Source organism: Lampetra planeri, chromosome 7 (assembly GCF_965212315.1).
Source record: "Lampetra planeri chromosome 7, kcLamPlan1.2.h2, whole genome shotgun sequence".
In the NCBI taxonomy this organism is placed as follows: domain Eukaryota; kingdom Metazoa; phylum Chordata; class Hyperoartia; order Petromyzontiformes; family Petromyzontidae; genus Lampetra; species Lampetra planeri.
The window spans coordinates 1,379,684-1,392,801 of record NC_136113.1 but is presented as its reverse complement, the minus strand read 5'-3'; the positions used below and the strand labels follow the sequence as shown (position 1 = coordinate 1,392,801).

The 13,118-nt window shown below is 48.3% G+C and overlaps 1 protein-coding gene across 1 annotated transcript in view; it reads left to right on the top strand.

Moving 5' to 3' along the window:
- The window catches only part of LOC144720142 (platelet-derived growth factor receptor alpha-like), a 52,192-nt gene that overhangs the window by 18,225 nt on the left and 20,849 nt on the right, over positions 1–13,118 (top strand). Inside the window, 7 exon segments of the mRNA XM_078596649.1 lie at positions 1,918–2,098; positions 3,045–3,692; positions 5,471–5,598; positions 8,441–8,618; positions 9,525–10,077; positions 10,455–10,570; positions 11,144–11,282. Coding sequence (XP_078452775.1) covers positions 1,918–2,098; positions 3,045–3,692; positions 5,471–5,598; positions 8,441–8,618; positions 9,525–10,077; positions 10,455–10,570; positions 11,144–11,282 — 1,943 coding nt within the window.

The window sequence follows — 13,118 nt, the reverse complement described above, 5'->3', positions numbered from 1 at the left end:
CTTCTCTATGTACGTCGCTTCCCCGGGTGTGCCACCGGTTACATGGTTTTGTAAAGGACAAAACAGCAGCATTCGCATTTTTGTATATACAGAGTGTTTTGGTTGGACATGACGTTCTCTGTGCACAATTACTTCAAGCCTCTGCTATTAAATTTACGTGTAAATTATGCTTCCCGTATTGCAATTGGTGGCGAACATGCAACTGAGATGAGTCACGTTTCCTAGTTTACACAGCAGGCAATTATGAGCAATCAGCCTGCTCTGCGGGTGTGCGGTGGGCATGCCTCGTCTGAGTCAGTGGCGAGGGCAAGCAGATGCTCACCGTTAGGCCACATTCCCACATCGTGTCTAAAACTCATATAAAGGCATTACAGTAGACCCTCGATTATTCGCGTGTGGTTTATCCGATTTACGGATTAACCGCTCACCTGAGATTTTTACATGAATGAATAACTCATGGCATTTCCCTTAAACCTAAATGAATAATCTAAAAGCAGTTACACATTGTTATTATTTAAAATGTTTATTGCAAGTCACGTGCACAAACCGCACAAATTTGTACTCCGGATAATCCTAAATCCACGTGACCGCCTCTACAGTACAGTAGTTTCAGATCTTTAACACAGTGGACGGAGTTTGATTGACGTTGATTGGCATGGCTCTGCCGTCCACTTAGTGGGCCGAGTCTTCTGCGCGGGAGCAGGAAAGTTGTTATCACTGAGCACGCGCATCAATTGCTCATTTATACCTTTATTCGTGGTTTTAGCATAGCGATCCACGGAAAGTGGTTATTTTTTCGGATTATCCTTGCCATTAGCGCGGATAATTGAGCCTACTGTACTTTGAATATCACCATTTTTGTTCTTGACAGGTGTGATGTGTTTATGTATTGTTTTACTTATTTTGCACCATACGTAGCCAACCGTGCAAATCGCAGGTGCGGGATGATAGTTCATACCCACGCAGTCACAAAAGCTCCAAATCTCTCAATGACATGCTGATTTCTCTACCCCCGCCTCTCTCTGCCCCTCCCTCTCTCTATTTAAGGCCTCGATACAGAGGCGTTGTTTCTCTGTGTGCCTTTGTGTGTGCCTCTCTCTCTGTGTGTTTCTGTGTTATCTCTCTTTGCTTGTGTGTCTGTCTATGTGTCTCCGTGTCTGTTTTGTCTCTCTCTCTCAAATTTAGCAATCTTTGGAAGAACGTAATCAATCAGGTGGGGTGTTGACTTATGTTACTAGGTCTGTTTTCTCTTTCATTTGTACCTGATGATGATTGCTTGTGTTGCAATCGAATCGTCGTATGCTAGTATTTAATATTTTTTTATTTCTACGTGACTTTACCGAAAGAACCAAAGAGTACTCCATTTCCCTCCCACAGTTAAAAAATATATATTTTACCAGGTAAGGGGCCGTCCATAAATGACGTCACGCGATTTTGAACGATTTTTGACCCCCCCCCCCCCCTTCGTCACACGACGTCACAAAAAGTCAGACCCCCCTCGAATATGACGTCACAAAGCTCTGCCCCCCCCCCCCCCTAAAAAAATGTTGTGTATTTTTATTTAAAGTTGCGCATTTTGATGTGACGTCACATTTCTCACCCCCCCCCCCCCCCGTCGTCACACATTGTCACAAATGTCTGACCCCCCCCAGGCGCGTGACGTCATTTATGGAGGGCCCCTAAGGCCAACTGAGCTAAATAGCTCTTTTGCCGAAGTGACTTGGCCACAAATGATAGCTCAATTAAGTGGCGTATCACGTGGAAATGTATTGCAGCCAAATACTGTTTCTATATATGGAGGGGAAATCCAAACTCCGGGAACATCATAGAAAGGTCTTCAGATTATGTGAGGTTTTCTTGTTGAACCTTTCTGCACGTCACAAAATCGTTTGACATTATTGACATCTTCATTTTCAGACGGAAGCCATACCTGAATTCGGCTTGTTTTCAACTTGGCTACGAATTGAGAATGCGACGCTGCAACACAATGGTGTGTACACGTGTCAGTACCATCACGAAGACATGCGTAGATACGACGAAGCTGACGCCACTGATGGGACAGAGGCACGAGGTGCCACTGTGAGAGTTTATGTGCAAGGTAAGTTTTACGTCATCATTAATGTCACGACCATCATCATCAGCATCGTCCCCTGTGTCAATGAAGAAACTTTTTTTACGACGGTCTTTTTAAGTTCGGTAAATGAAATGTTTTGTTCGCAAAATACGTTTTGTTTTTTGTTTAACTACGTGAATAATCCCTCGCACTTTGGGTTTATATCTGACCTGCATCTCAGTGCTAAGTGCAATCACTCCCTATCCTCGACCTCCAACGGGTAACTTAGCCTAAACAGTTGTTCACTGAACGTTCCTGTTATGGCAGCAGTGTTGCCACCTCTGAAAGTACAAAAAAACGAGGACACATCGTGGACATAAGAGGGCAGAAGAACAACGTGTAATTGGGACTGTTTTTCAGCAATGTTTTCTATTATGGTGAGCGCGCAAGTCCGATACAACGCGTCGATGGTTTCTTGGGGGAGATTTTCGGCGCTTGAACAAACACGTCTAGGTGTGGGGAAGGAATGCCCGGTGCCCACCCTGAGGGGGTCTTCCGACGGGGGATGAGGGGGGGAAGGAGGGGTGGGGAGGAAGTAACCAGCATTCTAAGGGCAGATCAGGGGTGTGGGGAAGGAGGTGCAGAAGGGACATGCTGTGAATCAAGTGACATACTTCATGTGTTTGGGGTGACTATGTAATTGGGACTTTGAATGTTATTAATGGATTTCCTAAGGACAGCTACCTTAAAAGGAAGATGGTACTGGGAAAACCAGTAAAAGTGGCAACCCACCCTGCCAATCCATACGGCCAAAATGGGGAATCATTGTCCCTTATTGACGGGAACACGGAACTCTTTCCCGACAGCGCGATACGACTGCCCTCGAGAGGTCTCTGAAAAAAAAGTCTTCCACTCGGAGTGACATTTCACTCGATATGAGGGTTCCCCACCGCAAAGGTTCCAACACTGCTCGTCGCCGTGCGCTTTCCAGACGGGCGCTCGCTGTTCGTGCCCTCGCGGAGTGAGCACGCGCAGGTGGTGATCGTGCACGCAGGGGACGTGGCGACTCTCCCGTGCCTCGTCACCTCGCCACGCACGGCGGTGTCGCTCCGTCACGACGCCGCCCCAGCAGCCGCCGCGCCTGGCAGCGGCAGCAGCAGCAGCATGCCGCCTCGACTGTCCGCAACCACGCACAGAAACAACGTCGCAGTGGGAGAAAGTGTCACCCGCCAGATGCAACGTAGCGCCCAAACGCCGCAACACCAAATTGCCACAAACCAAAGTGCGCACTCCTCAAACACCCCCAGTAATGCACTTCAAAAGCAGCCGCTCCCCATCGTGAATCCTGCCGATTACATCCAAACGCTCGAAGACAAAATTAATGGCAAAGCCGGGATACCTCCTTCCAATGCTATGGCGAGCACAGGGCCGTCTTCGAATGTCACAACCGTCCACTCCACCAAATCCGGCGGAGTGTCGTTCGCTGCCGCGGTGCCGAGTGCGGGGACCCCTCGGGCAGCGTGGTACGTGCCCGGCGTGGGCCTGCAGGCGAACCTGCTGCCCGGGCGCTACCGCTGCGTCGCACGTCTGGAGGGACGCACGCAGGAGTCGGAAGAGTACCACGTGATGGTGCTCGCAGGTGTGCAGCGCAATCACCTCCGTCGACACCGACTGCAGCGCAACCGAGGAATGTCACGGGGGGGGCCCACAAAAAAACTTGATAACCCACACACAATCTTATTGTCCATCTAGCAGCATTTCGTTGAGAGTAGCAGAAAGAAGTGGATAAAGGAAGGCATCTTTTGAGTAGTTATTGGGCAGCCAGCCATCTGTGTGGGGGAGATGACGCGTGGTGATCACAATTTCGGAAGTGGGTTGTAAAGTGTTCCAATGAGGCCTGCGTAGATTATCTTTAAAATTGGAAATATGTGGATTATCCATTTTTTTCCCAGGACACGCCTCAAATGCCGCATCGTTTTAATCGACAAGCGGAATTTAAATGTCGGTTTCAGTGTAAGGCATCAGACATTAATCTCATAGAAGAGTATGTGTGAAACTACCCACCGTAGTGTGTTGAGATTGGTGTTATTTAAAAAGGCCAGTTGTAAGGTTATTCAGAAGAATACTTTTTGGTTCTTTCGGTAAAGTCACGTAGGTATAAAATTAAAAAAATCACGACGTTTCGGGCGCAACACAAGCGTCCATCATCAGGTGGGAAAGCATGGTCTGCTGCTGAACCAGGCTGTTTTAAACTGTGTTGCGCCTGAAACGTCGCGATTTATTTTATTTTCTACCTATGTGACTTTACCGAAAGAACCAAAGAGTATGGATTCCTGCAGTCACGAAAGCTTCAAATCAAGATTATTCAGAAGAATGTCTGGAAATGGTTCTCGGAACTGCTCTGTTTAGATTTCCAAATGGATTCTCTGTTTCACGACACTCATCTCATAGCGCACCGGGAACACAACCAGGGAAACGACAGAAAAAACATCTAAAGATACAATAATTTCACCTGGTAGTTATACAAAAAAAAGAAGACATCTCCAGTGATATCAGCTCCACATTGAGACACAATTGATCTTTCCAATATTGTATCTGTTTGCAAACTAGCAGACGCAAGGCCATGAATACCAGCTCACTGCATGTGGTACATATTAGTGCTTAAGATGTGCTGACGGGCACAATACCACTCCAGTGAGATGTGTGTGTGTGTCTCCTCGTGTGGCTGACTGTGTGTGTGTGTCTCCTCGTGTGACTGACTGTGTGTGTGTGTCCACGTGTGGCTGTGTGTGTGTGTGTCTCCTCGTGTGACTGACTGTGTGTGTGTGTGTCCACGTGTGGCTGTGTGTGTGTGTGTCTCCGCCTGTGACTGACTGTGTGTCTCCGCTGACTGTGTGTGTGTCTCCGCCTGTGGCTGACTGTGTGTGTGTGTGTCTCCGCTGACTGTGTGTGTGTCTCCGCTGACTGTGTTTGTGTGTGTGTCTCCGCTGACTGTGTGTGTGTGTCTCCGCTGACTGTGTGTGTGTCTCTGCTGACTGTGTGTGTGTGTCTCCGCTGACTGTGTGTGTGTCTCCGCTGACTGTGTGTGTGTGTCTCCGCTGTGTGTGTGTGTGTATCTCCGCTGACTGTGTGTGTGTGTCTCCGCTGACTGTGTGTGTGTCTCCGCTGACTGTGTGTGTCTCCGCCTGTGGCTGACTATGTGTGTGTGTGTCTCCGCTGTGTGTGTGTCTCCGCTGACTGTGTGTGTGTCTCCGCTGACTGTGTGTGTGTCTCCGCTGACTGTGTGTGTGTGTCTCCGCTGACTGTGTGTGTGTGTCTCCGCTGACTGTGTGTGTGTGTGTCTCCGCTGACTGTGTGTGTGTGTCTCCGCCTGTGGCTGTGTGTGTGTCTCTGCTGTCTGTGTGTGTGTGTCTACAGTCTCACAGCTCCATCCCGTGGTGGACTCGCCACGTGCCGTGGTGCGGCGTGGCGACACAATCACGCTCACGTGCACCGTGACGGGCAACGACATCGTCACGTTCACCTGGAGACACCCTCGCAAGCCGGTATGGCACTTGTGCTTCGGCTATTATTATCATTATGTGCGCTTCAATTCTTATCTCATCGAAACGTTATTTTTTTTATAGCGCCTTAGCTAAGGCGCTTTACAGAGAATTCCGACAGATAAAACACGTGGATGTGATGGTGGAGGTGAGGTGAATAAAATTGATGAGAGGAAGCAATGGGGGCGAATCTGTGACGATTCGTGAATTCGGTGAAAGCGAAATTGATGACAGTGAATTATGATAAATGGATTGAATGAATGGGGAATGAGTGATAGCCACGCACAGATGTTCTTCTTCTGGTGGCTAGGAGATGTTCTTCTCCCTCGCCTGGTATGCTGCTGTATATTTGGAGTTTGCGTGTCTCTCTCCCGGTGGTCGCGTGGATTTTTCTCCGGGTCCTCCGGTTGTACCCTCCACATTTAGAAACACGCGTTTAGGTTATTTGGTTGGTATAAATTTCCACATGATAATCCACTTCGTAGAGCGATCATTTGTGGCCAGGTCGCTTCTGAAAAAGAGCTCTATACGTCTCAGTGTGCCTTACCTGGTAAAATAAAACATCGTTTTTTTTTATTTATAATGAGAATTTGAAGAGGGAACAGTAACGGTGGTGGTTATGAGGGGGAGATTAAGGGGTCGTGGGGTGAGTTGGAGGTACCAATAAACTAGTGAGAGAAGGTGACTGTGACTGCTTAATGTGGAGAGGGACGTTGGTTCCAGTGAAGGGGGGCGAGAAGAGAGAAAGAGCGAAAGCGTGGATTGACGATGTGGAATTGTCATTGACGAGCAGTGAGTAGAAGTGTCAGGATTCATTACCCGATACATGCCCATTGCGCTTTATTTATTTTGTAATGTACACTTTGCGATGAATCTTTCATTTGGGCTATAAGACTCAGAGGGGCCAACTTACGCTCCGCCAATTCCCGCACCGCCGATTAGCACGGTTGGCTGCATATGGTGCAACAAAAGTTCAAAATACGGTACAAACAAAGCATGTCATGAGCATGTTGGTAACTATTGCTGTATCTCATGCTCACAAATTATTTAGAGGGGGAGGGGGGCGACTGTGGGGAGGGGGGGGGCTGTGGGTAGAGTACACCCCACTTCGAAGACCAGGACCTTGACCGGCAACATTGTCACTGTTTGAACTTTTACGCAACGATGTTGAACATTGGGGTTTTATTGTGAACTTCCCTAAGACAAGATCGACGACAGTTGGAAGTAGGAAGTGGGAATGTAGTGAAGGACTTGACGTGGCAATGTGCCATCCATATTTACGCAGGCATGTGCCATAATGCACAGAGGGTTGCAAGAATCAGATCAAGCAACGTAGACCTTTAGCAGGGAATGCTTTCTTGATGGCCTAATCACATCAGTTTGGAAGAGTACAATGGTCACCCTGAGTTACAAGGTGAGGGATTGAGGCTGGAGTGATATCTCTGTCACTGTGCGATGTCAAAAAATGCACTTTAAATCAAGGGAAAGGAGGCTCATAACCTCTGCACACAGGGACATTCAGAGGCTACTCGTAGTTATGTAATGGGTTCCGGAGACACTTGTAGAGGTAACTTCTTTATTACAATACAACATTCCAACAGTCCTGATACTTCTTCACCTGAAGACGGCTGCTTGCGTTGGAGCCGAAACGTCGTGAGAATTATTTTATTGTTTTATTTTTATTATTTTATTACTTCCCTTCTACGTGACTTTACCGAAAGAACCAAGAAGATGAATCCCTGCAGTCACGAAAGCTTTAAATCGAAATTTAAAAGTCCTGATACTCTGTTACAGCCTAGGAACACAGCCTAGGAACACGGCCTAGGGACACAGCCTAGTCTGGCTACGCTCTCGGGTCCTCCGGCTACAATTACCCTAGGGGAGGCTACCTGAACCGACCCAGCCAAGGTGCGGGTCTAGACTCTGGCTTCCTCGGAACTTGCCCTTACAAGGACGTAGAGCCGGGAGTCCCAGAGTCCCACCACTGGCCCGCACAGCGTCCCGGTCCTTAGAAGGACAAGCGGGACGAGGGGGTCCAGGGTCCTAGCTGGCTGGTCTTGGGTCTTGAGCTGCGACTGGCCCCCGATCGGCCAGGGAGCGGCTCTTTTATGCCTCTTGCCCATCGAGGGGTGGGGTTGTGTGTGCCCCCAGATACCCCACAGAGCACACACAGCCCCCCCGTTGGTGGCGCTAAGGGGCTTAGCTGTCTGGGATCCTGGGATCCCAGAGCCTGGCGCCGAGGGCTTAGCTGTCTAGGATCCTAGAGGCCCCAGCAGCCCCTCCCCTCTTGGGCTAGCACAGTGGCCCCTCCCCTGAGGGTCCGAGGTACCTGCAGATGGGCCCTGTCCACCAGGGTCCGAGGTACCTGCAGATGGGCCCTGTCCACCACTGCTGGTAAGTGTGGCCCACCTATGACACTACAGTTACATGGAGCGATTTAGGGAGACAACTTGACAGTTTAGAGTCGAACATGGAAAGATAGTATTGAAGATGTCATCCGTAAAAGAAGGTTACAATGGGTAGGGACACACATGCAGTGTGTAGGAGGGCAGGTTGCCGAGACTAAAGGGAATACCTAAAGCCAGACGTTGGCAGACTGTAAGAGTGGAACTTGACCAGTGGGTGTAGGCCTTTAAAACAACAATTGTGGGATTGAGCGGAAAGATGAGAGAAACAAAACGGTGTGGTGGAATCATCAGAGTTGGCCATGATGGCCTCTTGCTCTTCACCTCATCCTCCACCACAGGAAACACGGAAATATCACCGCCTTCACAGGAATGATGCCAGTGGAGATGCGCACCACGCAATGCCGACTCAGTGTTTGCGGTGGGTGGTGTGTGCGCAGGTTGATGGGGGCACGTCGCACACGAGCGTGCACGAGCGGCGCATTTCTGGCGGCGGCATGCAGATCGTGCACACGCTGACCGTGCCGCTGGCCGACGAGCGCGACACCGGCGTGTACACGTGCACGACCGAGAATTCGTACGGACAGGCGAACGAGAGCACTCACATCACCGTGTTGGGTAAGCGAACCGCCGAAACGTACTCCGCACACAGACAAAGATCTCCCGTATAGCCTTTAAACAAACTGTTGGGAATAATTCTGTTAGCGAGCGCCTATGAAGGCTGGCATGGTATGCATAAATATGGGGGTGGGTGGCCAGTACCATGCCCGACCGCCTTTTTCTCCCCAGCGACGATGTTTGCACACCTTACCAGGTACTCATTTGAGGTTGAGTCGACCTAGAGGAGGACGAAGACGGGTTCAGATATTCGTCAACGATGTTGGCCGTGAGCGGGAATCGAACTCTGGTTGACAAGCCAGGACGTAACACGTGATGCTATGGCTAGTAGTAATAACAGCAACCATGCAAATACAAAACGTTGTAAATGTATTGTACGATTATGTCCAATTATAAATGAGCAATTAATATTACTGTATCATAATTATTGGATATATGAATGCTCACAAGAGTGAATGCTAATTGACTTGAATATAATTAGGGGCCGTCCAGAAATGACGTCACGCACCTGGGGCGGGGGGGGGTCAGACATGTGTGACGATGTGTAACAAGGGGGGGGGTGGGTTAGAAATGTGACGTTACATCAAAATGCGAAACTTTAAATAAATATAAACAACACGTTCTACTTAATTAAATAGACTTTTTAATAAATGTTTTCTCCTACAACATCCGAGTGCAGCGCCACATTAAATACGCACTACAATGACAATAGATAAAAGCGATTTGAAGCATGTTTTGGGGGGGTGGGGGCAGAGCTTTGTGACGTCATATTTGAGGGGGGGTCTGACTTTTTGTGACGCCGTGTGACGAGGGGGGGGGGGTCAAAAATCGTCCAAAATCGCATGACGTCATTTATGGACGGCCCCTAATGTTATCATCAACTTACATTTACTCGTTCTTCCGCAGACAAGGGGTTTGTCCGCGTGCGGCCTCACATCGGCCCCGACGAGTCTGCAATGCTCCTGAGTTCGCCCCTCTACGAGGTGGACATCTTCGCATTTCCACCTCCTCTCTCTGTCTTCTGGACAAAAGACGGCAGACGCTTGTTTGACAAGAACAAACACCGCCATCGCCCAAACGATCAGGCTCAGTTCGCTCGTCACCACCAGGAAGGAAAGCAACCAACCGAAGGTAGCGGACCAGACCACAAGCGCCGCAAGCAGACGGGTGACAGCAAGACGAACGATAACCTCATAGCGAGCAGTCGGACCGACCCCAGCCGGAGCGATGCTCAGAAAATGATGGACGCTCGATTCGAGAGGCGCTTGGAGAACGACAGGCAGACTGCTGCGAGTGAGCAGACTGGCGGAGGTCCGTTGCGTCGCGATCGAGCAAGTGAGCCTGCGGACAAAGCTGCGCCTGACAGCCAACAAGACGACAAGAAGGGGGTGCGCTCCGGCGATCATGGAGACAGCCACGCACACATTGGCTTTGAAGCTGTAGATCCACGGAATAACCAGTAAGTGATGCTACCTGAATGCACCGATTGTAAGAACTGTACGACTAATATGGCCATGCACTACAATATCATAGTTCATGCAGAGATGCAGGGATGCTGTCAGGAACCATTCGAGAGTAGGACAACCCCACACTTTCACAATGTGGCTGCACCTCCGATTGGAGATGCACAAAGTCTTCTGCGCACACTCGCCGCTCGTTTGAGCTTCAAGAGACAGAGGGCTTTTTATTTTTTAGATACGCGATCTCTGTGTGCTTAACACTTAAGTGTTTAGTATCTGAATCGTTCGTGGTGGCAGTGACGACGCTGGGCATTTCAGGCGTGATGGCCGTGTGTGGCTATTGTGACACTGCGATGATTGTCTGGTGACGTCACAGTTACCGCGGCTGGCTGGGCCTCAGCCGCGTGGCGCTAAGCGATGAAGGCCTCTACTCGATCGTGGTGGAGAACAGCGATGGCAATGCCAGCTACAGCTTCTACCTGTCCATCAATGGTAAAACGCCCCTTTTATAACGAGGCGTCAACATTGCCACGGTTTTCTTACGCTGCATGAGCTACTGTTGTGTATTTACTGTTGATTTGTTTTTCATTATAAACACAATTTTTATTTGTATTCTCAAAATAAGCACAACAATCTTTCTTCTGCATTTTTGTTTTTGGTTGGAAAATCTACTGTTTGTCATATCGCAGCATCACAAGATCATGATCATCACCAACATTTCAAACCCCTGCCATCACTGATCTCGTCCATCAGTGTCATGTTATATAATCCATTCAGAGAACCCCTTAGCGTAAGGAACCAGCTAAACACTGTCACAAAACCATTTCGGCAACATCATTGTTTACAAATATGTAATTTGACGTTTTCGTGACTGCAGGGATCCATACTCTTTGTTTTCTTGCTGTGGTTGTCCCACGAAACGTCGTGATTTAATTTATTTTATTTTATACCTACGTGACTTTACCGAAAGAACCAAAGAGTATGTATAAATATGTAATTCAACACAAACATCACGTAGGACAATGGCACCAGTGCGGGTCGTAATTATGGCGTTGACTCTCTCAGTGCCAGCAGCCATCACGAAGCTGTCGGACAACCCGGAGCAGGGCGACAATGGCTGGAGCGGAGCGCACCGCGTGGTGTGCGTGGCGCGTGGCTCTCCCAAACCACGCATCGAGTGGTTCGCCTGCAGCCAGCAGCACAGGTCGGTAGCAGCGCCGAGCGGGGGAAGCCCTCGCGTCCCACGGCTCTGCGTGTGTTAACTCAATCCCGTTCCGGTATCCTTCATATAGTACGGTAAGGGCAGTCCCCCGGCAGACGAACACCTGATTTACGAACATCCTTACTTACGAACGAGCTTCCATTGGATATGTATTTTTTAGCCAACGTGATTTCGCACTTGCGAACCAAACCGCGAAACAATTTACAGTGTTGCGTGCAAATGTAGAATATTTCTTCTCATTTATGAGTTCAACAATGCTTCCATTTTTTGTTGAACCATAACACATATTTTAACACTGACCGTATGTGCTTTAAATACGGTACATTATTGTGTTCTGACTTACGAACCGTTCGACTTACGAACGGGTCTCTGGAACGGAACCATTCCTGAATTCGGGGACTTCCCGTATTCTTATATCTCACAGGAAGTCGATGGGCATGTCACGTGTGACTGGGGTAAAGTATGGGTCCTTCTACTTCTTCCAAGAATTCTGGCACAGCGTGGAAAAATCAATCCACCGATGTTTATTTGTTACACGCAGCATCCCGTTTTGCCACTTCGGGGCCATCCATAAATGACATCACGCACCTAGGGGAGGGGGGGGTCATACATTTGTGACGATGTGTGACGATGGGGGGGGCGGTTTGAGAAATGTGACGTCACATCAAAACTTTAAATAAATATAGACAACACGTTCTACTTAATTAAATAGACTCAATAATAAATAGTTTCTCCTACAACATCAGAGTGCAGTGCCACATTAAATACGCACTACAATGACAATAGTTTAAAGCGATTTGAAGCATGTTTTATTTTTTTTGGGTGGGGGGCAGAGCTTTGTGACGTCATATTTGAGGGGGGTCTGACTTTTTGTGACGTCGTGTGACGATGGGGGGGGGGGTCAAAAATCGTCAAAAATCGCGTAACGTCATTTAGGGAGATCTGTGGTGCATCAGCACAGAATAAGAACAACACCAAAGTGTTCCGTATGGAGGAACAGGCAACATCGGAACAGAACGCGTCAGAGATGTTGGCATAAATTGTGCTTAAAGAGCCAAAATGAACGATATTAAGAATAGGCAAAAATACCCCCTGTAGGGGTCCCCTTGGAGCCCCCTCTCGTGGAAGCCCTTCTGCCAGCGATGCTGTAAGCAAGCAGGGCTGTGCCTCACATTTAAATAACTAGGTTAGCATTAATTCTAGGTTAGCATTCATTCAGATTGAGTCTTTTGCAAGGGTGACCTGGGGCTACTTTGAATTGGGCAGCTTTTATTAATGTTCGGCCGTCACATAAGCATGCAGCAGCATACTCTTGCGAGTGGTAATTGAATGTTTAGCCTCAGCATGATTTTCCAGTTGATTAGGATTCATAGTCAGCCTTACTGAATACCAAGCCTCTTTTACTATTTTACTACTTTGGGTGAGTCGGAAAACCCAGAGTGTAGAGTAATGCACAACACGCAAAAGTGCACAGAGATATGTGATGAACCTACTTTCTGTTTTGCTGACCACAATAACCCTGCAGATTAGATGTCTATACGCATGACCTCTGCAAAAATAAACAAACCCTGACTACAACACATCTTTTAAAACATGTTTTATATATATATTTATATTATATAAACACATTTTTTTTTATACTCCCGCGTGTTTCGTTTACGACCGTTACATACCCTGCGCTCGTTCTCTGCAATGTCGAAGTTTTTGTCTTTCCTTTGTTGCTGCTGCTGCTATGCTCACGTAGCACTACAGATCTCCCGCTCTTATTTTGCCACTCGGTTCTTCTTCGTTATTTTTGTCCTTTTCATGCACGGCACC